This window comes from Piliocolobus tephrosceles, chromosome 1 (genome assembly GCF_002776525.5).
Source record: "Piliocolobus tephrosceles isolate RC106 chromosome 1, ASM277652v3, whole genome shotgun sequence".
In the NCBI taxonomy this organism is placed as follows: Eukaryota; Metazoa; Chordata; class Mammalia; order Primates; family Cercopithecidae; genus Piliocolobus; species Piliocolobus tephrosceles.
The window spans coordinates 220,084,626-220,106,319 of NC_045434.1; the positions used below are offsets into that span (position 1 = coordinate 220,084,626).

Below are 21,694 nucleotides of genomic sequence, written 5' to 3' on the forward strand. Positions count from 1 at the left end.
GTTGGCTTCTGTGTGGTAGCCTGGCGTCCAGCTGACTGACAGAGCTGGCATGTGGGACCTGGGACCCTCTGGTGCCCCTTCCCCTTGGCTTTGGCCTGGAAGAGCCAGAGCTGAGGGGAGACCCCTCCCTGGGGCAGCCTGCCTGTCCCTTGGCAGGCACGGAGGCCACTGCCCCACTTAGCAAAACAGGAAATGAAAACGGGCGCCAACAACGTGCACTTGGACGGCCGCACTGGCTAAGGCACTGTGGAAAGAGTAGAATGATTCCACACCGGCTGAGGAACTGCATTTTCAAACTTCCCGTGTCCAGGTCACCTGGCTCCGCCCCGCGTGTGCGGGCACACCTGTCGCAGGTGGACACAGGCAGTGGAGTGACTGCAGCTCGCTCTGGTTTGGACTGTTCCTGCAGGGCCTCGGCCCTCCTTTGACCACACGGCGCGGGGCCGCCCCTGTGCTCCATGTCCTAGGGATGGAGCCTCCCCCCACCTCAATTTTACTCTAGCACATGGCATGCACGTCCACACTTGAGCAGGACAAGGTTTCCGTTCTGTCCCCTGCGTGTCACGCACCTAGCAGAGGCTGGTCCTCCAGCAGGATGCGCGGGGGCGCGCTCTGCCCACGCAAAACGGAGACACTAAAGCGTCCTGGCGCGGCGCCCGCCCCCGGCCGGTCCTGGGAGCCTGAGTGACTGGGGCCAATAGAAGGGCGGGCCCCGGACCGAGGGCACCCGGGAAAGACCGCCCCTGCCCCTCCCATTACTCTCTGGCCTCGCCCTGTCCCCTCCCCGCCCTTTCCTGGCTGGATGACCTTGAGCAAATTACTTGGCCTCTCTGTGCCTCTAGCTCCCGCATGAAAAATGTGGACAATAAATGTACCAGGCTGTGGCTGGGTGCGGTGGCTCACGCCTGTAATCCCAGCACTTTGGGAGGCCGAGGTGGGCGGATTACCTGAGATCAGGAGTTCAAGACCAGCCTGGCCAACATGGTGAAACCCTGTCTACTAAAAATACAAAAAATGAGCTGGGTTCAGTGGCATGCGCCTGTTAACTCCAGCTACTCTGGAGCCTGTGGCAGGAGAATCGCTTGAACCCAGGAGGCGGAACTTGCAGTGAGCTGAGATCACACCAGTGCACTTCAGCCTGAGCTACAGAGTGAGACTTCATCTCATAAAAAAAAAAAAAAAAAAGTACCAAGCTGCTTGGTAAGGATCTTGTGAGGTCAGAGTCCTAGTCATGCCAGGTGGTTACTGTTGATGATCCCTGCCCACCCTGGGCTCTCACCACCTCAGGGCCATGGGTCTTGCTGCTGCCTCTTCCTGAGAAACACTTGTCCCTGCTGTACCCCAACCCCTGCCTCCCCCCACCAATTCTGCTTCTAGTCCGTCTGCCCCACTAGAAGGTGAACACCTGATGGACTTCTGTTTCCACTGTTGAGTCCTCAGTGTGCCTGGCACATGGCTGGCGTCCTGGGAGAGAGGTCGCCCCTCGCCCCAAACCAGGTCAAACAGGAGACTATCATGTGAGCAGATCCAGACACTGGCCCCTACAGATGCCCCTGTCCTGGCTCTCAGCCTGGGCAGGGCCTGTGCCAGGTGCTGGCTGGAGGCTGGACGAGATGACAAGATAGCCTGCGACACCGACGTCCTTCACTGGGAGCCTCAGTCCCTCCCAGCCACCCTTTCCCCAGGCTCCCGGCCACTTCCCCTTGTGGATTCTGGGCAGACTTCGTTCACCCGGTTCACTGGAGCCAGGCCACCTGAAGTCAACTTCCCTCCCTCCTCAGCCTCCCCAGGAGTGACCTGTACCCCAGTGCACCCCATCGTGCTCCACCCCCATGGCCTCCATTCCTCCTCCCTCTACCCATCCCATCCCTGCTGGCCCCCAGAAGAGGATGGGTCCAGGTTTTGGGGGTTCTGAAGTAAACAACATGGGAGCCATCCTTAAAGAATACAAAAAGCAACGCAAAATGATGTGAAGAGTCCACCAGCCACCTTGAGCAATGGCAGCTCTGGGGCTGAGGAAGGGCAGGGCAGGGGATGCCACCCACTGCTGCCCCATCCCCGGGGCCTGATCAGGCAGGAGGGGACCTTTCCTGACCCTGAATCCCTTGGAGGCAGACCCTCCTCCTGAGCACCATCTGGTAGGGACCCTCTACTCCTGCCCCAGCCCCCATGACAGCCTTGGACCCTTCTGTTCCTGATGCTGGGACATCCCTTCCCTTTGATCTCAGCCCAAGCAAAACTGCCTCTAGCAATATTCCGGGTGCCCTAAGCAGCCCTTCCCAGCTTTGGCCTTAGTTATTGCCGGTCAGGCCTGGGGTCAGGTGTGGGTGTGAGGTCTTGGCCCCTGAATCTTCAGGGTCATATCTGGGGCCTGCCCTGAGAAATCACACAACCTGTCAGCTGAAGGAAACCACAGCCCTGGTTTTGTTTTCTCATCTCTGAAATGGGGAAGCTCTCCTGCAGGCAGTGCCCAGGCCCAGGGTAGACAAAGGGTTTCCATGCCACAGACGGGGCAGCTGCTGGAGCGCCTACATAGTGGGACACGTGAAGGGCACCTGCTGTGTGGCCTGGGGCCCACGACAGTCACTGGATGCCTCTGCGGAAACGGGTGACTGCCTCTACTCTAGAAGATTCTACTGAGGCTTGGCTCAGTGCCTGGCTTGTGTGTACCATCTAGATCAAGCATTATTATGCTAATGATCATATCCAAAAACTCAGCTCAAGCATTATTATGTTAATGATCTTATCCGCCCCTCTCTCGCCCTAAAGAAAAAGAACTGGGCAGCTCAAGGCCGCTTCTGTGGGTGTGGCTGGCGGTCACTTCAAAACAGTTGGGTTTGCAAAATAACCCGGGGAGAAGTTACAGAGCTTAAGAAATCCCCCAAGTTCCCATGATCCTTGCTTCCCTTTCCAGTCGCCCTTGGTGCCCTGTACTTCACTGTGGTACTGGACAGAAGAGCTGTGTTTTCCAGGAAGACTCGGCCAGGCCGTGTTTCGGGTCTCTGGATTCAGGTCCCAGGAGTCCTGACCAGAGAGCAGGTATGCGGGTGTGGGGAAGGGCTGCAGAGGATTCAAGTCCAAACGGACCCTGGGTCAGGTGATCCACATAGGAATATAAACAGGGACTGAACCTCAGAAAACAATGGCTGGGCCAGGTGCAGTGGCTTAGGCCCATGATCCTAGTACTTTGGGAGGCGGAGGCAGGTGAAGTTTGAGACCCAGCCTCGGCAAAATGGCAAAAACCTCCCATCTACCAAAAAAAAAAAGGCCGAGTGTGGCGGGACCTACCTGTAGTCCCAACTACTAGGGAAGCTGAGGTGGGAGGATCGCTTGCACCTGGGAGGTCAAGGCTGCAGTGAGCCGTGAGCCCCACTGGACTCCGGCCTGGGGGACGGAATGTGACCCTATCTCAGAAAAACAAAACAATGTCTGGCACCTGGGCGCCAGCAGGTTAGAGCAGCTGGTCGTGTATTGCCAGTTTACCTGACAGTGACTCGAGAGCTGAGAACTGGGCACACGGCACACTGTTGGGATATCTGAGGCCTGAAGGCGCCGATGAGCAGCCACCAGGTCAGCAAGTGCGGGCTGGGTGGGGCCCGCAGTTCCAACAAACAATTCAAAGTTCGCTCCTGTGGCTTCAGCCGCCTCCCCCAACTCCCCGGGTCCTCCAGCCTGTGGGGTGCGAAAACCGCCACTTCCCGGTCCCCCTCGAGGAGCCCCGGGCCACCAGGGCCTCCCTCCGCTGCCAACCTTGGGATCCCAGGCGTAGACCCGAGGCCGTTGGCGGGCGTGCAAGGCGCACCTGGCCGCTAGAGGTGGGCGTGAGGCCAAGCGCGATTCCCCCGGGCGCAGGGCCGCCCTTCCCGCCTCGACGGACAGCCCCGAGGGAGCGCAGCGCTGCCGCAGCTGCTCCAAGATTCGGTGCCCAAATCCGGCTCGGTCCACACCGTGTCACAGCCCGGTAATTAGGGTATCAGCGGCGGGCGGGGCCGGCTCTCGCGGGGCACCTGCGCTCCCCTGAGCCGGCCCACGTGGTCCGGGAAGTCCCGCCCGCGGTGGCGGCGAGTGGGGGCGGGACGCCGGCCAAGGGCTGGGGTCAGAAGGTCGGGGGAGCCTAGGCGTGGACGTGGCGGGCGAACCGGGAGGCGCCCTCCGGTCGCGGCAGGTGAGTGGGGACGGGAGCCGGGGGCCGCCCTCCTCGGGGCGCCGACCCCTGCCTACCCGAGCCGCGGACGCCCGCCTCTGTCCCCGCTGCCCGCCCCCACTCCCGGGCCCCCGCTCTCCACCGCGGTCCGCCCCTCCTCCCCACCGCCCGCCCCTTCCCCGCCACGTCCGCCGCCTCCCGCCCGCGCGGGGTGTCCCGGCGCGAGTGGGACCGGGCGGACCCGCCGGACGGCCCACGTGAGCGGCGGCGCGGCAGGGCGCGTGCGTGGAGGGTGCGCCTGCGCACTGGGCGGGCGCGGCGCGTTGCTGCTCGGCGGCGCCGGCGCCGGGGTCCGGGCGGCCATGGGGCAACGGGCGGCCGCGGCGCCGAGGGCCAGGTAGCGACGGCCGGCGGCGGCGGGGCGGCGGGGCCTGCAGGTTCGGTCCGGCATGTAGACGCCCCCGCAGGCGCCCGCGGCAGCGAACGGTGAGTGAGCAGCCCCGGCCCGCCGTCCGCCTGGGGTCGCCCGCCGCCTGGGGTCATCGCTGCCCGGGAGCGCGCGGCCGGGCGGGAGACACCGGGTCGGCCCTGCCCATCTGGCCTGCGGAGGACGCCGTGGAAGCGCTGCCGGGCCGCCGCTCCGTCCCGAACGGGGCGCCAGCACGGCCCAGGGCGAGGCTCGGCCTTGGGCACGGGTCTGAGGGAGGCCGCTGTCCGGCCTGGCTCTCCCGGGCGGAGAAGGTGGGGCCGTCCAGCCCGGACCGCGCTCGTCGGTCGCCGCTGCGTGGGCGGCCAGGCCCTCGGTGTCCGGCCTTCCGTGAGTGGTTTCAGCAAGCAGGAGGGGTCTTTGACTCGTGAAAGCTTAGAGGGGCCCAAACCTAGTGGGAAAGTAGGAATAAAGGGTTCTATACAGCAGTAGTGGCATGGGATTCTCTAAATAAACACATCTTTGATTTAGTGCCCAGTACTTGCCAGAAAATTCCAGCAGTCTATGGTGATGTTCCTACAGGCGGCTGCCGTCCAGTAGCCCAGATGTCAGCACCGGCCTTGAGCTCTAGGTCATCGTTTTCTTTCTTAATTGTGGGAACAGGGTGTGCCCAGCTCCCAAGGCCTGGTGGAGCTTTCCTTCCCAGGCCAAGGACCACGCCAGCCCTCCCATTCCTCCTCCCGAAGCAATTCTGAGTAACAAGTTATTTTTCCTTTCTTGTTTTGGAACACACTAAGTTTTACATTCAAAAGTTCATTATTCTTGGCGCTTGATGGGAATACATTTCAAAACTCTTCCTGTGTTCCATGTCTCTCTGACCGCCTTAGTTGGCCTGAAACTGACATGTTTGCCTTAATAAGTTTTATTTTTCCCCTTCTTATGTCATCTGGTCTAAGAAGTAAGTTACTTTAACATCTTGTTAGATAATTCCCTTCAAGTACTGATATTCCCCTGAACATTGTCCTCCCAAGCCTCTGGAAATTTCTTGCCCTCTTGGAACTTCTGTGTATAGCCTGTTTGTTCTCAGCAGTGGCTTCACTGGGACTTTTGCAGCCACTTCATGGCGTTAGCACGCTGGTTTCAAGCTACTTGAGGAATCACAGGTGCCACTGCAGTACCCAACAAAATAGCTTCCTCATTTGGAGGTGTTCCCTCGAGGTGTTTCTGTGTGTATATGTGTGTGTGTGTTAGGACCTCACTGTGTCCCCAGGCGTGTTTATAGTGGTGTGATTATAGCTCACTGTAACCTCAAATTCCTGGGCTCAACTGATCCTCCCACCTCAGCCTCCTGAGTAGCTGGGATTACAGGCCTGCACCACCACACCTAGCTGATTTATAAAATTTTTGTAGAGAGAGAGTCTCACTGTGTTGTCCAGGCTGGTCTCAAACTCCTGGCCTCAAGATATCCTCCTGCCTCCACTTCCCAAAGTGCTGATCTTACAGAGGTGAGCCACTTTGAACAGTAGTTTTGTGTATTTTTTTTTTTTTAATGGAGTCTCGCTCTGTCACCCAGGCTGGAGTGCAGTGGCACAATCTCGGCTCACTGCAGCCTCCACCTCCCGGGTTCAAGCGATTCTGCTGCCTCAGACTCCCAAGTAGCTAGGATTATAGGCGCGCACCACCACGCCCAGCTGATTTTTGTATTTTTAGTAGAGACGGGATTTCACTGTGTTGGCCAGGCTGGTCTGGAATTCCTGACCTCATGATCCGCCCACCTCGGCCTCCCAAAGTGCCGGGATTACAGGTGTGAGCCACCGCGCCCGGCCTCACTTGTGCCCGGCCTCACTCTGACCAGTCTTTTTGTTTGTTTTCTTTGAATTCAGAGTTGGGTTTATGTTGCTTGAGTCAGTTGGCAGCCTGCTGTTTGGTTCCAAAACAGCATTTTCTTCCTGAAACAACTGCTGTAAGCAGTTAGATTTCCAGGCTAGCACAAAATCCTGTTTGATTCATAAATGCTCATAGTGAGGGTGTCCCAGAAAGTTGGCCAAGTCAAGAGCAGTTCTTGTGGAGTGGAGGCGGTGAACAAATAGGGGGAAAGTGGCACTCGTGATGAAACAGAAAACAATAGTTCATTTTATTGAGCTTCCCACTTGAGGAAATGTAGGTCTCACTTGGAGAATTAAGAGGCAGGTGGGTGTTTGTGGGAGTTGACGGCCCTGCATCTGGATTACCTCCAGTCTGCAGGTGTGTTAGGATGGCAGCAAGAGGGAGCGTTGAGCACACAAGCCCAGCACCTGTCGGGAGGCCGTGTCATGGCAGGAAGGTGCAGGGCCTTCTCCAGCAGCTCCACTTTCTAGTCCATATATACCTGTTGACAGTCACTGCCCGGCTTCAGCTGTTCTGGACAAGTGGGTATCAGTAATGCTTTAGCTCGTAACCCCAGGATTTCATTTCTGCTCTCTGTACTGGTGGCTTATCATTTGCAGTCTTTCCTGGCCCACAATTGGAAAGGTTCAGGCATGGGAATGGGGAGTGAATAAAATGTGTGCTCTTCAGACAGATGGTGAAAAGTGTTCAGAGAAAAGGCGAAATAGAGCCAGGTGGGATGTGAGGATGCCACGCAAACTTTGTGCAACTGGAGAGGTGGGGTGGTGCCTGGCCTCACCATTCGGAACTGCACTGACCCCTGTTTTCTTTAGCTCCTAAGTAGGTGGAGCCACATCTAAAGAAAGCCCCCTGCCGGGCGCGGTGGCTCAAGCCTGTAATCCCAGCACTTTGGGAGGCCGAGACGGGTGGATCACGAGGTCAGGAGATCGAGACCATCCTGGCTAACACGGTGAAACCCCGTCTCTACTAAAAATACAAAAACTAGCCGGGCGAGGTGGCGGGCGCCTGTAGTCCCAGCTACTCGGGAGGCTGAGGCAGGAGAATGGCGTGAACCCGGGAGGCGGAGCTTGCAGTGAACTGAGACTGCACTCCAGTCGGGGTGACAGAGCGAGACTCCGCCTCAAAAAAAAAAAAAAAAAAAAAAAAAAGAAAGCCCTTCAGACCTGTAATCTGCTTAGGTTTAATGAGGTCACAGGGTCAAGCCCTGTGGTCACATGGCTGTAGCACTTTCCAGAAGGTGTTTCTCAATTTATATACTGCCAGTGTGCATGCCGGCACTGGGCATTGTTTACTGGGGGGAGATGAGATGGGTAATTTAGTGGGCAGTAAGTTTTTTCCAACTCAGGGTTAACTGAGGTTGAGTGTTTCCGCATTTCTGTTACTAAATAAATTTTCCTTTTCCATTTAGTGTTTCAACAAATATTGAGTTCTTACATGAGAACGAACTCATGTGTATTATGTTTGTATTTGTGTGTGTGTGACTTTTGTTCATGTTCTTTGCACATTTATTTATTGGCATCTTAATGTTTTCCTTGCCACTTTGTATAAGTTCGTTATGAATATTTCGTTATTGTGCTCTAGTACTGTTTTCTAATAAAACTTCCTAATACAGAGGTTGTTTTGTTTTTTGTTTTTTCTTTTCTGAGGTGGGATCTCACTCTGTCACCCAGGCTGGAGGGCAGTGGCATGATCTCGGCACTGATCACGCAACCTCTGCCACCTGAGTTCAAGCGATTCTCCTGCCTCAGCCTCCTGAGTAGCTGGGATTACAGGTGCCTGCCACCGCGCCCAGCTAATTTTTTTGTATTTTTAGTAGAGACGGGGTTTCACCATCTTGGCCAGGGTGTTGTTGAACTCCTGACCTCATAATCTGCCCTCCTTGGCCTCCCAAAGTTCTGGGATCACAGTCGTGAGCCACCGTGCCGCCCTACAAAGGTTTTTTAAAATTAGATTCATGCTGTGAGGAATTTGAATGCACTTTGGTGGTGCAGCTAGCATCATGTGTCCTTTTAAAACAACATCTCAAACAAACGAATTAAATGTCAGTCCTGATTCGCTGTTGTCAAAAAATTCACTGGTGGCTGGGCCCAGTGGCTCACGCCTGTAATCCCAGCACTTTGGGAGGCCAAGGCAGGTGAATCATCTGAGGTCAGGAGTTTGAGACCAGCCTGACAAACATGGAGAAACCCCTCCATGTTGAAGAATTAAGAGGCAGGTCTCCACTAAAAAATATGAAATTAGCTGGGAGTGGTGGCGCACGCCTGTAGTCCCAGCTACTCGGGAGGCTGAGGCAGGAGAACCTGGGAAGCAGAGTTTGCGGTGAGCCGAGATCACTCCGCTGCACTCCAGCCTGGACAACATCAGTGAAGCCCCATCTCAAAAAAAAAAAAAAAATACACTGGTTATGGTATTGGAGATGCCTATTAAATATATGTGTGTGTGTGTGTGTATGTGTATACACACACATATACATAAGTGAAGATAATTGTTTAAAGTTGGTTTTAATATTATTTTATAAATTATCTTACTGCTTAGTCATCAAATTGATCTTCGCAAATAAATATGATCAGAGCTTCTCGGCTGGGTGCAGTGGCTTATGCCTGTAATCCCAGTGCTTTGGGAGGTCAGTGCAGGAGGGTCACCAGAGCCCAGGAGTTCAAGATCAGCCCGTTCAATGTAACAAGACCCTGTCTCTACAAAAATTTTAAAAATTAGCCAGACGTAGTGGCACATGCCTGTAGTCTTAGCTACGTGGGAGGATCCCTTGAGCCTGGGAGATTGAGGCTGCAGTAAGCTGTAATTGCACCACTACACTCCAGCTTAGGTGACAGAGCAAGACCCTGCCTCTCAGTCAGTCTCTCTCTCTCTCTCTCACACACACACACACAAACACACACAAAGTAGAGCTTCTAGGTAATGTAGCAGTAATAAGAATACATGTTTTTTTTTTTTTAACATTTTGTAATTTTGAATGGTTTATTTTTTATTAATGTTTTTGTAGATATGGGGTCTTGCTGTGTGTTGCCCAGGCTGGTCTCCAACTCCTGACTTCAAGTGATTCCCCTGCTTTGGCCTCTGAGAGTGCTGGGATTACAGATGTGAGCCACTGTGCCTGACCTTTATTAACTGTTTATTTTGAAATCTGCTGGGTGCAGTGGCTTACGTCTGTAATCCCAGCACTTTGGGAGGCCGAGGCGGGCGAACCACCTGAGGTCGGGAGTTCGAGACCAGCCTGGCCAATGTGATGAAACCCCATCTCTACTTAAAATACAAAAATTAGCCAGGTGTGGTGGCAGGTGCCTGTAATCCCAGCTACACGGGAGGCTGAGGCAGGAGAAGTGCTTCAACCCTGGAGGCGGAGGTTGCCAGTGAGCCGAGATCACGCCACTGCACTCCAACCTGGGGGACAAGAGCGAGATTTTGTCTGGGGGAAGAAAAGAAAAAAAGAAATAATCATAGACTAATTCATAGGAAGTTGTAAAAATAGTACAGAGAGATACCTGTGCCCTTCACCAGCTCCTTCTCTGTTAACATCTTTTTTTGTTTTTGTTTTTTTTTGAGACGGAGTTTGGCTCTTGTTGCCCAGGCTGGAGTACAATGGTGTGATCTTGGCTCACCGCAGCCTCCGCCTCCTAAGTTCAAGCGATTCTCCTGCCTCGGCCTCCCAAGTAGCTGGGATTACAGGGGCCCGCCACCAAGCCAGGCTAATTTGTATTTTTAGTAGAGATGGGGTTTCTGCATGTTGGTCAGGCTGGTCTCAAACTCACACCCTCAGGTGATCCGCCCGCCTCCGCCTCCCAAAGTGCTGGAATTACAGGCGTGAGCCACCGCGCTGGCGCTTGTGTTAACATCTTACACCTCCACACACCTCCATAGTACAGTGTTAAAACCAGGGAATTGAAATACTGCTGACTGAACTACAGACCTTATTCAGGTTTCACCAGTTTTACACGTGTGTGTACATGTGTGTGGCTCTATGCAGTGTTACCTCAGAAATTAATTACATCACCACCACCACTAGCAAGACCCAGAACTGGTCTTGAACTCCGGAACTCAAGCGATCCTCCTGCCTCGGCCTCCCAAAGTGCTGGGATCACAGGCATGAGCCACCACACCCAGCTGTATTTTCATTTTCTTACCAGTGTTTTGGCTCGGCACAGTGGCTCACGCCTACAATCCAAGCACTTTAGGATGCTGAGGCAGAGAGATTGCTTGAACCCAGGAGTTCGAGGTCTGCCTGGGCAGCATGGCAAAACTTCATCTCTACAAAAAAATACAAAAATTAGGCATGGTGGCATATGCTTGTAGTCCCAGGTACTCAGGAGGCTGAAGTGGGAGGATTGTCTGAGCACAGTAGGTAGAGGCTCCAGTGAGCCGTGATTGCACCACTGTTCTCCAGCCTGGAGACAGAGTAAGACCCTGCCTAAAACAGAAAAAAAAAAAAAACAAAGATCAATGTTCCATTAAGTATAAAAGATTTTAAACACCACTAAGACTTTTTCCAGCTGGGTGCGGTCGCTCACGCCTGTAATCCCAACACTTTGGAAGGCCAAGGTGGGAGGATCACTTGAGCCCAGGAGTTCGAAACCAGCCTGTACAACATAAGGAGACCCCCATCTCCACCCAAAAAAAAACAAAAAAAATTAGACCCCATCTCCACCCAAAAAAAATTAGCTAGGTGTGGTGGTGCATGCCTGTAATCCCAGCTACTTGGGAGGCTGAAGTGAGAGGATTGCTTGAGCCTGGGAGGTTGAGGCTGCAGTGAGCTGAGATCACATCACTGCACTCCAGCCTGGGCAACAGTGGGAGATCCTGTCTCACAAAAAAAAAAAAAAAGAAAAGAAAAAAGCCAGGCGTGGTGGCTCACGCCTATAATCCCAGAACTTTGGAAGGCCGAGGTGGGCAGATCACAGGGTCAGGAGTTAACCCCGTCTCTACTGAAAAATACAAAGCATAAGCCAGGCATGGTGGCAGGCACCTGTGATCCCAGCTACTCGGGAGGCTGAGGCTGGAGAATCACCTGAACCCAGGAGGCGGAGGTTGCATTGAGTCGAGATTATGCCTTTGCACTCCAGCCCGGGCAATAGTGTGAGACTCTGTCTCCAAAAAAAAAGAAAAAGAAAAAAAATTCCAGTGGTTTCTTCTAAAAAGTTTTGTAGTTTTAGTCCTCACATTTAGGTCTATAATCCATTTTGAGTTAATATTTGTATTTAGTATGAGGAAATGGTTGGGCTTCGTTCTTTTAGACATGGCTGTCCAGTTGCTGACAACTGTTGGGTGAAAAGATTATCCTCCCCCATGTTGAATCACCTCAGCACCCGTCAAAAATCCATTGACTGCATGTGTGTGGGGGTCTGTGGCGTCTGCCTCTGGGCTGGCTGTCCTATTTCCTTGATGTGTATGTCTGTTTTGACGCTACCACGCTGTCGGGTTCCCGTAGTTTTTCAACAAGTCATGAACTTAGCCATCCATGTTTGTTCTTCAGTTTTTTTCGCTGGTCTAGATACTTCACATTTTTATGTGAATTTGATCAGCTTGTCCTTTCCTTTAGAAAAGCCTGCTTGGATTTTGATGGTTCTGTTTGGGTAACATTTGCAGATCAATTTGATGGGAACTAAGATCTTAATATTGAGGCCTCCAATCCATGAACATGGTATGTCTCCATTTATTTAGATTTCCTTTGATCTCTGTCAGCAATATATTGTGGTTTTCAGTATGCAGTTCTTACATGTCTTTTGCCAAATATATCCCTACATATTTTATATTTTTAATGATGTTATAAATCATTTAATTTTTTAAAGACGAAATTTCACTCTTGTTACCAAGGCTGCAGTGCAATCGCAGCTCACTGCAACCTCCACCTCTCAGGTTCAATTGATTCTCCTGCCTCAGCCTCCCAAATAGCTGGGATTACAGGTGTGTGCCACCATGGCTACCTAATTTTTTTTTTTTTTTTTTTTTTTTGAGACGGAGTCTCGCTCTCACCCAGGCTGGAGTGCAGTGGCGCGATCTCAGCTCACTGCAAGCTCTGCCTCCTGGGTTCACACCATTCTCCTGCCTCAGCCTCCCAAGTAGCTGGGACCACAGGTGCCCGCCACCACGCCAGGCTAATTTTTTGTGGTTTTAGTAGAGATGGGGTTTCACCGTGTTAGCCAGGATGGTCTCGATCTCCTGACCTCGTGATCTGCCTGCCTCGGCCTCCCAAAGTGCTGGGATTACAGGCGTGAGCCACTGCACCTGGCCTAATTTTTTATATTTAGTAGAGATGAGGTTTCACCATGTTGATCAGGGTAATCACAAACTCCTGACCTCATATGATCCACCCACCTTGGCCTCCCAAAGTGTTGGGATTACAGGCGTGAGTCACCGCACCCGGCCATAAATTATAGTGTTGTTTTTTTTTTTTTTTTTTTGAGAGAGAGTCTTGCTCTGTCGTCCAGGCTGAGGTGCAGTTGTGGGTTCTCCGCTCGCTGCAAGCTCCGCCTCCTGGGTTCACGCCATTCTCCTGCCTCAGTCTCCCAAGTAACTGGGACTACAGGCGCCCGCCACCAAGCCTGGCTAAATTTTTGTATTTTTAGTAGACACAGAGTTTCACCGTGTTAGCCAGGATGGTCTCAATTTCCTGTTGTCTGTTGCTAGTATATAGAAATACAATTTATTTTTGTGTATTGAAATTGCCTCCTGAAACCTTGCTAATAAACTCACTTATTTATGTTTTTCTACATAGAAATGTCATGTCATCTGCAAGTACAACTTCACTTGTTCCTTTTCTTACTTTGTTTAACAGACCTACATTGTATGCCAAACTTTTCTGTCACTGTACCTTTTATTTTTTTATTATGTTATTGCACTGGCTGTGGCCTCTAGTATAGTCCTGAATAGGAGTAATTATACCAGACGTGTTTTTGTAGGTTCTGGTTTTCATTGAATTTTTCATAGGTTTTTTTGTTTTGTTTTGTTTTGTTTTGTTTTTTATTGAGGCAGAGTCTCACTCTGTCACCCAGGCTGGAGTGAGTGGTGCAGTCTCAGCTCACTGCACCCTCTGCCTCGTGGGTTCAAGCAATTCTCCTGTTCTCTTAGCTCAGCCTCCTGCACAGCTGGAATTAAGGTGCCTACCACCACTCCGGGCTAATTTTTTTGTTTCTGTTTTTGTTTTTGTTTTTTTGAGTGCTGGGATTACAGCAGGAGCTACCATTCCCAGCCATTTTTTTGTATTTCTGGTCTCAATCTCCTGACCTCAAATGATCCACCCACCTCGGCCTCCCAAAGTGCTGGGATTACAGGTGTGAACCACCATGTCTGGCCGAATTTTTCAAGTATTTGGATGAAACACTGGTATGTCTTTTTTTTTTTTTTTTTTTTTTAGACAGAGTCTCGTGCTGTCACCCAGGCTGGAGTGCAGTGGCACAGTCTCAGCTAACTGCAAGCTCCACCTCCTGGGTTCACGCCATTCTCCTGCCTCCGCCTCCCAAGTAGCTGGGACTACAGGCGCCTGCAACCACTTGCGGCTAATTTTTTGTATTTTTAGTAGGGACAGAGTTTCACCGTGTTAGCTAGGATGGTCTCGATCTCCTGACCTTGTGATCCGCCCACCTCGGCCTCCCAAAGTGCTGGGATTACAGGTGTGAGCCACCGCGCCCGACCTAAACACTGGTATGTCTTTTTTTCTTTTTCTTTTTTTTTTTTTCCCATTTGAGATGGAGTCTTGCTCTGTCGCCCAGGCTAGAGTGCAGTGGCACGATCTCAGCTCACTGCAACCTCCGTCTCCCAACTTCAAGGAATTCTTATGCCTCACCCTGTCCAGCAGCTGGAATTACAGGCACGCGCCACTACACCCGGCTAATTTTTTTTTTTTCTTTTTTTGAGACAAAGTCTTGCTCTGTCTCCAGGCTGGTGCAATCATGGCTAACTGCAACTTCTGCCTCCTGGGTTCAAGCAATTCTCCTGCCTTAGCCTCCCGAGTAGCTGGGATTTACAGGCACCTGCCACTGTGCCCAGCTAACTTTTGTATTTTTAGTAGAGACAGGGTTTCGCCTTGTTAGCCAGGCTGATCACAAACACCTGACCTCAGGTGATCCACCCACCTCGGCCTCCCAAAGTGCTGGGATTACTGGCTTGAACCACTGCACCCAGCCTGTATTTTTTTTTTTTTTTTAGACGGAGTTCGCTCTTTCACCCAGGGTGGGAGTGCAGTGGCGCGATCTTGGCTCACTGCAAGCTCTGCCTCCCGGGTTTACGCCATTCTCCTGCCTCAGCCTCCTGAGTAGCTAGGACTACAGGCGCCGCCACCTCGCCTGGCTGATTTTTTTTTTAGTAGAGACAGGGTTTCACCGTGCAGCCAGGATGGTCTCGATCTCCTGACCTCGTGATCCGCCCGCCTCGGCCTCCCAAAGTGCTGGGATTATAGGCGTGAGCCACTGTGCCCGGCCCAGCCTGTATTTTTAGTAGAGACAGGGTTTCATCATGTTGGCCAGGCTGGTCTTGAACTCCTGGCCTGAAGTGATCCGCCCACCTTGGCCTCCCAAAGTGCTGGGATTACAGGCGTGAGCCACCACGCCCGGCCTGGTATGTCTTAAGCTGGGAAGATACTGACCCACTGGAGCAGTGCTGTCAATTCTCGCTAAACATTGGAATCCTCCAGGGAGCTCTTTAAAGTGCCAGTGCCTGGGCTGTGCCTTCAGGTTGTCATCATTCAGCCTAGAGGGCACATAGGAATTGGTTTTGTCAGAAACTCTAAGGTGATTGTAAAATGCAGCCAGAGTGATAACCGGCTTTTTGGGTATTCAGAGAACCCCTTGACTTTGACCTTAGCATCGGGCCCACAGTCTTGTCCATAGTTCCTGACCTTTCCTTCTGCCCACCTTGCCATCATCTCACATATTTTAGTTGTTTTATTTAGGCCACTGTAACAAAGTGCCACAGGCATGGGGCAGGGGGCGCAGAAACAAAGAAATGTTTGTTCTCACAGCTTTGGAGGCCGAGTGTCCAAGGTCGGGGTCCCGGATAATTTGGTTCATGGTGAGGACTCTTTCTCACTGTAATGGCACCTTCTCTGGCTTTGTTTTTGTGTCCAGTAAGGGTGGGAAGAGAGCTGCAGAGAGAACTCTTCCGATGTTTTGTTTTCTTTTTGTTTTGTTTTATATTTGAGACAGAGTCTCTACTGCCTAGGCTGGAGTGCAGCAGCACAATCCCAGTTCACTGCAACCTCAAATTCCTGGTCTCAAGTGATCCTCTTGCCTTGGCCTCCAAGTACCTGGGACTACAGGCATGCACCACTCTGTCCAGCTCTTTTTGTTGTTGTTTTTTTTCTTTTGTAGAAGCAGAATCTTGCTATGTTGCCCAGGCTGTTCCTGAACTCCTGGCCTCAAGTGATCCTCTTACCTCAGCCTCCCAAAGCCCTGGTATTTACAGGAGTGAGCCGCCATGCCTAGCCTGGTGTCTCTTCTTACAATGATGCTGATTCTATCTGATCAGACCCCACACTTACGACCTCATTTTTTCTTTTTTTTTTTTTTTTTGAGATGGAGTTTCACTCTTGTGGCCCAGGTTGGAGTGCAATGGCACGATCTCGGCTCACTGCAACCTCTGCCTCCTGGGTTCAAGCATTTCTCATGCCTCAGTCTCCCAAGTAGCTGGGATTACAGCATCTGCTACCATTCCCAGCTAATTTTTGTATTTTTTTTTTTTTTTTTCTTTGAGACGGAGTCTTGCTCTGTCACCCAGGCTGGAGTGCAGTGGCCAGATCTCAGCTCACTGCAAGCTCCGCCTCCCGGGTTCCCGCCATTCTCCTGTCTCAGCCTCCCGAGTAGCTGGGACTACAGGCGCCTGCCACCTCACCCGGCTAGTTTTTTCTATTTTTTATTAGAGACGGGGTTTCACCGTGTTAGCCAGGATGGTCTCGATCTCCTGACCTCGTGATCCACCCGTCTCGGCCTCCCAAAGTGCTGGGATTACAGGCTTGAGCCACCGCGTCCGGCCTAATTTTTGTATTTTTTAGAGACGGAGTTTCACCATGTTGGTCAGGCTGGTCTCGAACTCCTGACCTCATATGATCTGCCCGCCTCAGTCTCCCACAGTGTTAGGATTACAGGTGTGAGCCACCGCGCCCAGCTGACCTCATTTAACTCCTTTCTTAGAGGCCCACCTCCATATTCAGCCACACTGGAAGTTAGGGCTTCAGTGTAGGAATTTGGGGGCATTGCCGGGTGCAGTGGTTCACACCTGTAATCCAAGCACTTTGGGAGGCCGAGGCAGGAGGATCACCTGAGCCCAGGAGTTTGAGAGCAGCCTGGGCAACACAGAGAGACCCTGTCTCTACAAAATAAAAATAACAAATAAATTAGGGGAGGATACATTCAGTCCATAATGCCACATTTATCCTTTTTAATGCCAGAATCTACCTTGTCCTGAGTTTATTAAGATTTATCTTCTTAGGCCGGGCACGGTGGCTCAAGCCTGTAATCCCAGCACTTTGGGAGGCCGAGACGGGCAGATCACGAGGTCAGGAGATCGAGACCATCCTGGCTAACACGGTGAAACCCCATCTCTACTAAAAAATACAAAAAAAAAAAACTAGCCGGGCGAGGTGGCGGCGCCTGTAGTCCCAGCTACTCGGGAGGCTGAGGCAGGAGAATGGTGTGAACCCGGGAGGCGGAGCTTGCAGTGAGCTGAGATCGTGCCACTGCACTCCAGCCTGGGCGACAGAGCGAGACTCCGTCTCAAAAAAAAAAAAAAAAAAAGATTTATCTTCTTTAATGAGAAGGTATGTTTGGCTTTATTTTATGTGTTTAGCCTCTATTGAGTGATTTTTTATTGTTTCCCTGCATGTCCCCTCTTCTGTTCTTCTGAAGCTTGTTTTATTCTGTTTCTGGCGTTATTGAATTGAGTGCTCAGTTCATGGCTTCCCAGGGGTTGTGACCCAGCTTTGATGGGACTGAACCGACCCTGGCTGCTGTTCATGTCGCTCGGACCTTCTGAATGTTCCAGGCGTCGGGTCCGATCTTCACTCTGATCCCTGAGCTGCTTCAGAGAAAGTTGAGAAACTTCTAAGTGGTTGAGGCTTTTCTTTGTTTCCACTTTTATCTCTTCCTGGTTTTATTGTATTGTGGTCAGAAGATGAGGTTCTAGCCTGGGCATGATTGCTTACGCCTGTACGGGAGTCTGAGGCGGGAAGAGCATTTGAGGTCGAGAGTTCTAGACCAGCCTGGCCAACATGGTGGAACCCCGTCTCTACTAAAAATAGAAAAAAACTGGCTGGATGTGGTGGCACATGCCTGTAGTCCCAGCTGCTAGGGAGGCTGCAATAGGAAAATCACTTGAACCGGGGAAGCAGAGCTTGCAGTGAGCTGTGATCATGCCATTGCACTCCAGCGTGGGTGACAGAGTGAGACTCTGTCTCAAAAAAAGAGATGAGGTTCTAGGCCAGGCATGGTGGCTCATGCCTATAATCCTAGCACTGTGTTAGGAGGCTGAGGCGGGAGGATCACTTGAGGCCAGGAGTTGAAGACCAGCCTGGGCAACATTAGCAAGACCCTGTCTCTACCAAAGGAAGAAAAATTAGTGGATGTGGTACTGTACTCTTGTAGCCCCAGCTACTTGGGAGGCTGAGGTGGGATCCTGTCTCAAAAAAAGAAAGAAAGAAGGAAAAAGATGAGGTTTTCTGTCCTCACTAGTTTTCTTTGAGGCTTAATATTGGTCAGTTTGGTAAATATTTCGTTGGTGCTGAATGTCCAGTGCAGGGCATGGAGTTCACAATACATCTGCTGTTTCCATTTTGTCAGCTTTTCTGGACTAGGGTATTTGAAACTGTACACTTCCTCTCTCTTATTAATGTGCTGTATTGTTTCCGAGAAAGTTTTTTTTTTTTTTTTTTTGAGGCGGAGTTTCTTTCACTCTTGTTGCCCAGGCTGGAGTGTAATGGCACAATCTCAGCTCACCACAACCTCTACCTCCCGAGTTCAAGCAGTTCTCCTGCCTCAGCCTCCCAAGTAGCCGGCATTACAGGCATGTGCAACCACGCCCGGCTAATTTTGTAATTTTAGTAGAGACAGAGTTTCTCCATGTTGGTCAGGCTGGTCTCGAACTCCCGACCTCAGGTGATCCGCCCGCCTCAGCCTCCCAAAGTGCTGAGATAACAGGCGTGAGCCACTGCGCCCGGCCGGCATCTTTCTTTTCTAGAGACAGGGTCTCTCCTGGGTCGCCGTGCCTGGCTCATGTTTTTTGGTAGAGAAGAGTTCTGTTGTCCAGAGTGGTCTTCAAGCCCTGGCCTCAACTGGCCCTCTCTCCCCAGCCTCCCAAAGTGCTGTGCTTACAGGCAGGAGCCACCACACCTGGCCACACAGTGTGACTTTCTATTTTGTTCTTTTTAAAAACAATTGTTGCTGGGCGTGGTGGCTCAAGCCTGTAATCCCAGCACTTTGGGAGGCCGAGACGGGCGGATCACGAGGTCAGGAGATCGAGACCATCCTGGCTATCCTGGTGAAACCCCGTCTCTACTAAAAAATACAAAAAGAAACTAGCCGGGCGAGGTGGCGGGCGCCTGTAGTCCCAGCTACTCGGGAGGCTGAGGCAGGAGAATGACATGAACCCGGGAGGCGGAGCTTGCAGTGAGCTGAGATCCGGCCACTGCACTCCAGCCTGGGTGACAGAGCGAGACTCCGTCTCAAAAAAAAAAAGAAACAATTGTTTTTGTTAATATTATTTTACAAAAAAATGTTTGAGACGAGGTTTCGCTGTAGTCACCCAGGCTGGATAGATCTCGGCTCACTGCAGCCTCCACCTCCTGAGTTCAAGCGATTGTCCTGCCTCAGTCTCCCGAGTAGCTGGGACTATAGGCGCTCAGCTAATTTTTGTATTTTTAGTAGAGATGGGTTTTCACCATATTGGTCAGGCTATGCTGGTTTCAAACTCCTGGCCTCAGGTGATCTGCCTGCCTCCATCTCCCAAAGTGCTGGGATTATGGGCATGAGCCACAGCGCCCAGCCAGAAACCTGGAGTAGTTCTTAAATATCTTTGGGATGGAAACAGTCTATTTTCAAAGTACTTTGGTAAATTGAACTTCAGCCATTTTTTCCCCTTGATGAAATGGAACATATGTATGTGTAAGTTATTATTGTTTCATACATATTTCTTTACTTTATTTACATTGTTTATTTTATTAAATTAAGGCATCAGTGTTTTTCTGACCGAAGTTCTCATTTCCTGACGATGGAAATGGAACAAGAAAAAATGACCATGAATAAGGAATTGAGCTCAGACGCGGCTGCGTACTGCTGCTCGGCCTGCCACGGCGACGAGACCTGGAGTTACAACCACCCCATCCGGGGCCGGGCCAAGTCTCGCAGCCTGTCTGCCTCGCCTGCCCTGGGGAGCACCAAGGAGTTCAGGTACAACCAGGAAGGACGGTTCCTCTTTTTTTTCTCGTCTGATTTCATAATGTTCTTTCTTAAAACGATTACAAAGAATTCTCCTGAGTAGTCTGTGTCGATGTACCCGGAAGGTGGGGCTGGGTCCTTGCCCAGGTGAAGCTGTGCCCTTGATGGGGCAGCCTGGCCCGCGGACACCTGCCTGGCACACGTTCACAGATGCCAGCACAGGCACAGGGCGCCACCGTGTTTCTTTGTCTGTCTGTATCAGCACAGAACCATCTAACTGGCACCCATGCTGACCCTTGATGTTAGACTGAAGCGAACTTGGAGAGGAAACTTTTCTTTTTGAGACGGAGTCTCGCTCTGTCCCCCAGGCTGCAGTGCAGTGGAGCGATCTCGGCTCACTGCAACCTCCGCCTCCGGGGTTCAAGTGATTCTCCTGCCTCATCCTCCTGGGTGGCTGGGATTACAGGTACCTGCCACCACGCCTGGCTAATTTTTGTGTTTTTGTAGAGACAGGGTTTCACCATGTTGGCCGGGCTGGTCTTGAACTCCTGACCTCAGGTGATCTGCCCGCCTCGGCCTCCCAAAGTGTTGGGATTACAGATGTGAGCCACTGCGCCCAACCTGGAAACATTTGCTCCACATAAGTCACTGGGGTGTGAGGGGACATCCTTCTTGGCTCTGCTCGTTTTGAGAGGCGAAGGCTGGAGGGCTGTGCACGGTGACGCAGGGCTGGCGGAGGCAGAGTCGTGAGTGTGGCCTTGGGCGGGCCCAGCCCTCTCACATGTTGGGCAAGCGTCTCCCTCCTGTGCCCAGAGTGCCCACAGTGCTCACCCTTGCACAATGCTGCTTGAGTAACAGCGCCCCGGGCTTCACATGACGGTGGCCGCGCAAGTGCAGCTGTGATGGTGCCTGGGGACGTTGCTCTGGGTTCTGGTGACAGTAAATATGGTGAGTTTTAGGGGGAAGCTTGCTAGAGCCAGCGCTGCCTAACAGAAGGATCATGCCTATCAAATGCGAGGGGGGCTTTTTGGTGAAAGAGTCTTAGAAAGCACGCTGTCTCACTCAGTGAGATGGGAGAGCCCGCAGCGTCTCTCACTTGGTGGCAGCAACGGGGAAACAGGCTGCTCCCACGTTTTCTGTCTACAGAGTCACTGCCTGAGCCAGGAGGCTGCAAGGGCTGGTGGCTGCCTTCGCCCCGCAGGCACCGCGTCACCACTCAGCTTTTCTCGGATGCCTCTTGTCAGTGGGGTCGTTGTCCTGTACCTCCAGGCCACCCAGCGCAGTGACTACGTGAACAGAATTGCTTTGGTCTTTTTTTTTTTTTCCTGTGGGTTCTTTGGCATAACGCACCATTTCTGTTTCATTCTGAACCTGATGACAGCAGCCCTGGGTCAGAGGTCGCCTCCGTAGTGGGTGACAGGCACCTTTAGGGTGAGGTAGGGGAGGAGATGGCGAATACGCCCAAGCACAGCCCGTCCTTGGGAAGCAAACATTAAATCCCAACACCCACTTCGAGAAACATTGTTTTCCGCAATAATCTTTTAATTTCCTAAGTAAGTAAAGTTCTTATTTTGTAGTGTACTTCTTTTTTTTTTTTTTTGAGATGGAGTCTCGCTCTGTCTCCGGGGCTGGAGTGCAGTGGCCGGATCTCAGCTCACTGCAAGCTCCGCCTCCCGGGTTCACGCCATTCTCCTGCCTCAGCCTCCCGAGTAGCTGGGACTACAGGCGCCCGCCACCACGCCCGGCTAGTTTTTTGTGGTTTTTAGTAGAGATGGGGTTTCACCGTGTTAGCCAGGATGGTCTTGATCTCCTGACCTCGTGATCCGCCCGTCTCGGCCTCCCAAAGTGCTGGGATTACAGGCT

At 52.0% G+C, this 21,694-nt stretch overlaps 1 protein-coding gene across 7 annotated transcripts in view; it reads left to right on the top strand.

The window, feature by feature from the left end:
- The first annotated feature begins 2,801 nt into the window (after positions 1 to 2,801).
- The window catches only part of NADK (NAD kinase), a 31,630-nt gene continuing 12,737 nt past the window's right edge, over positions 2,802 to 21,694 (top strand). For 2 of the 7 annotated variants that reach the window (XR_002732211.1, XM_023215124.1), the window contains exons 1-2: positions 2,802 to 3,039; positions 19,625 to 19,843. Coding sequence is in view for 4 of the 7 variants with exons in the window: in XM_023215124.1 (XP_023070892.1) it covers positions 19,665 to 19,843 (179 nt within the window). In the remaining 3 variants the exon portion in view is untranslated. Of the gene's footprint in view, positions 3,040 to 3,478; positions 3,571 to 4,043; positions 4,166 to 4,434; positions 4,631 to 19,624; positions 19,844 to 20,659; positions 20,780 to 21,694 lie in introns of those variants that run through there. The other 5 variants (XM_023215126.2, XM_023215127.2, XM_023215125.2 and 2 more) reach the window with 5 other exon arrangements.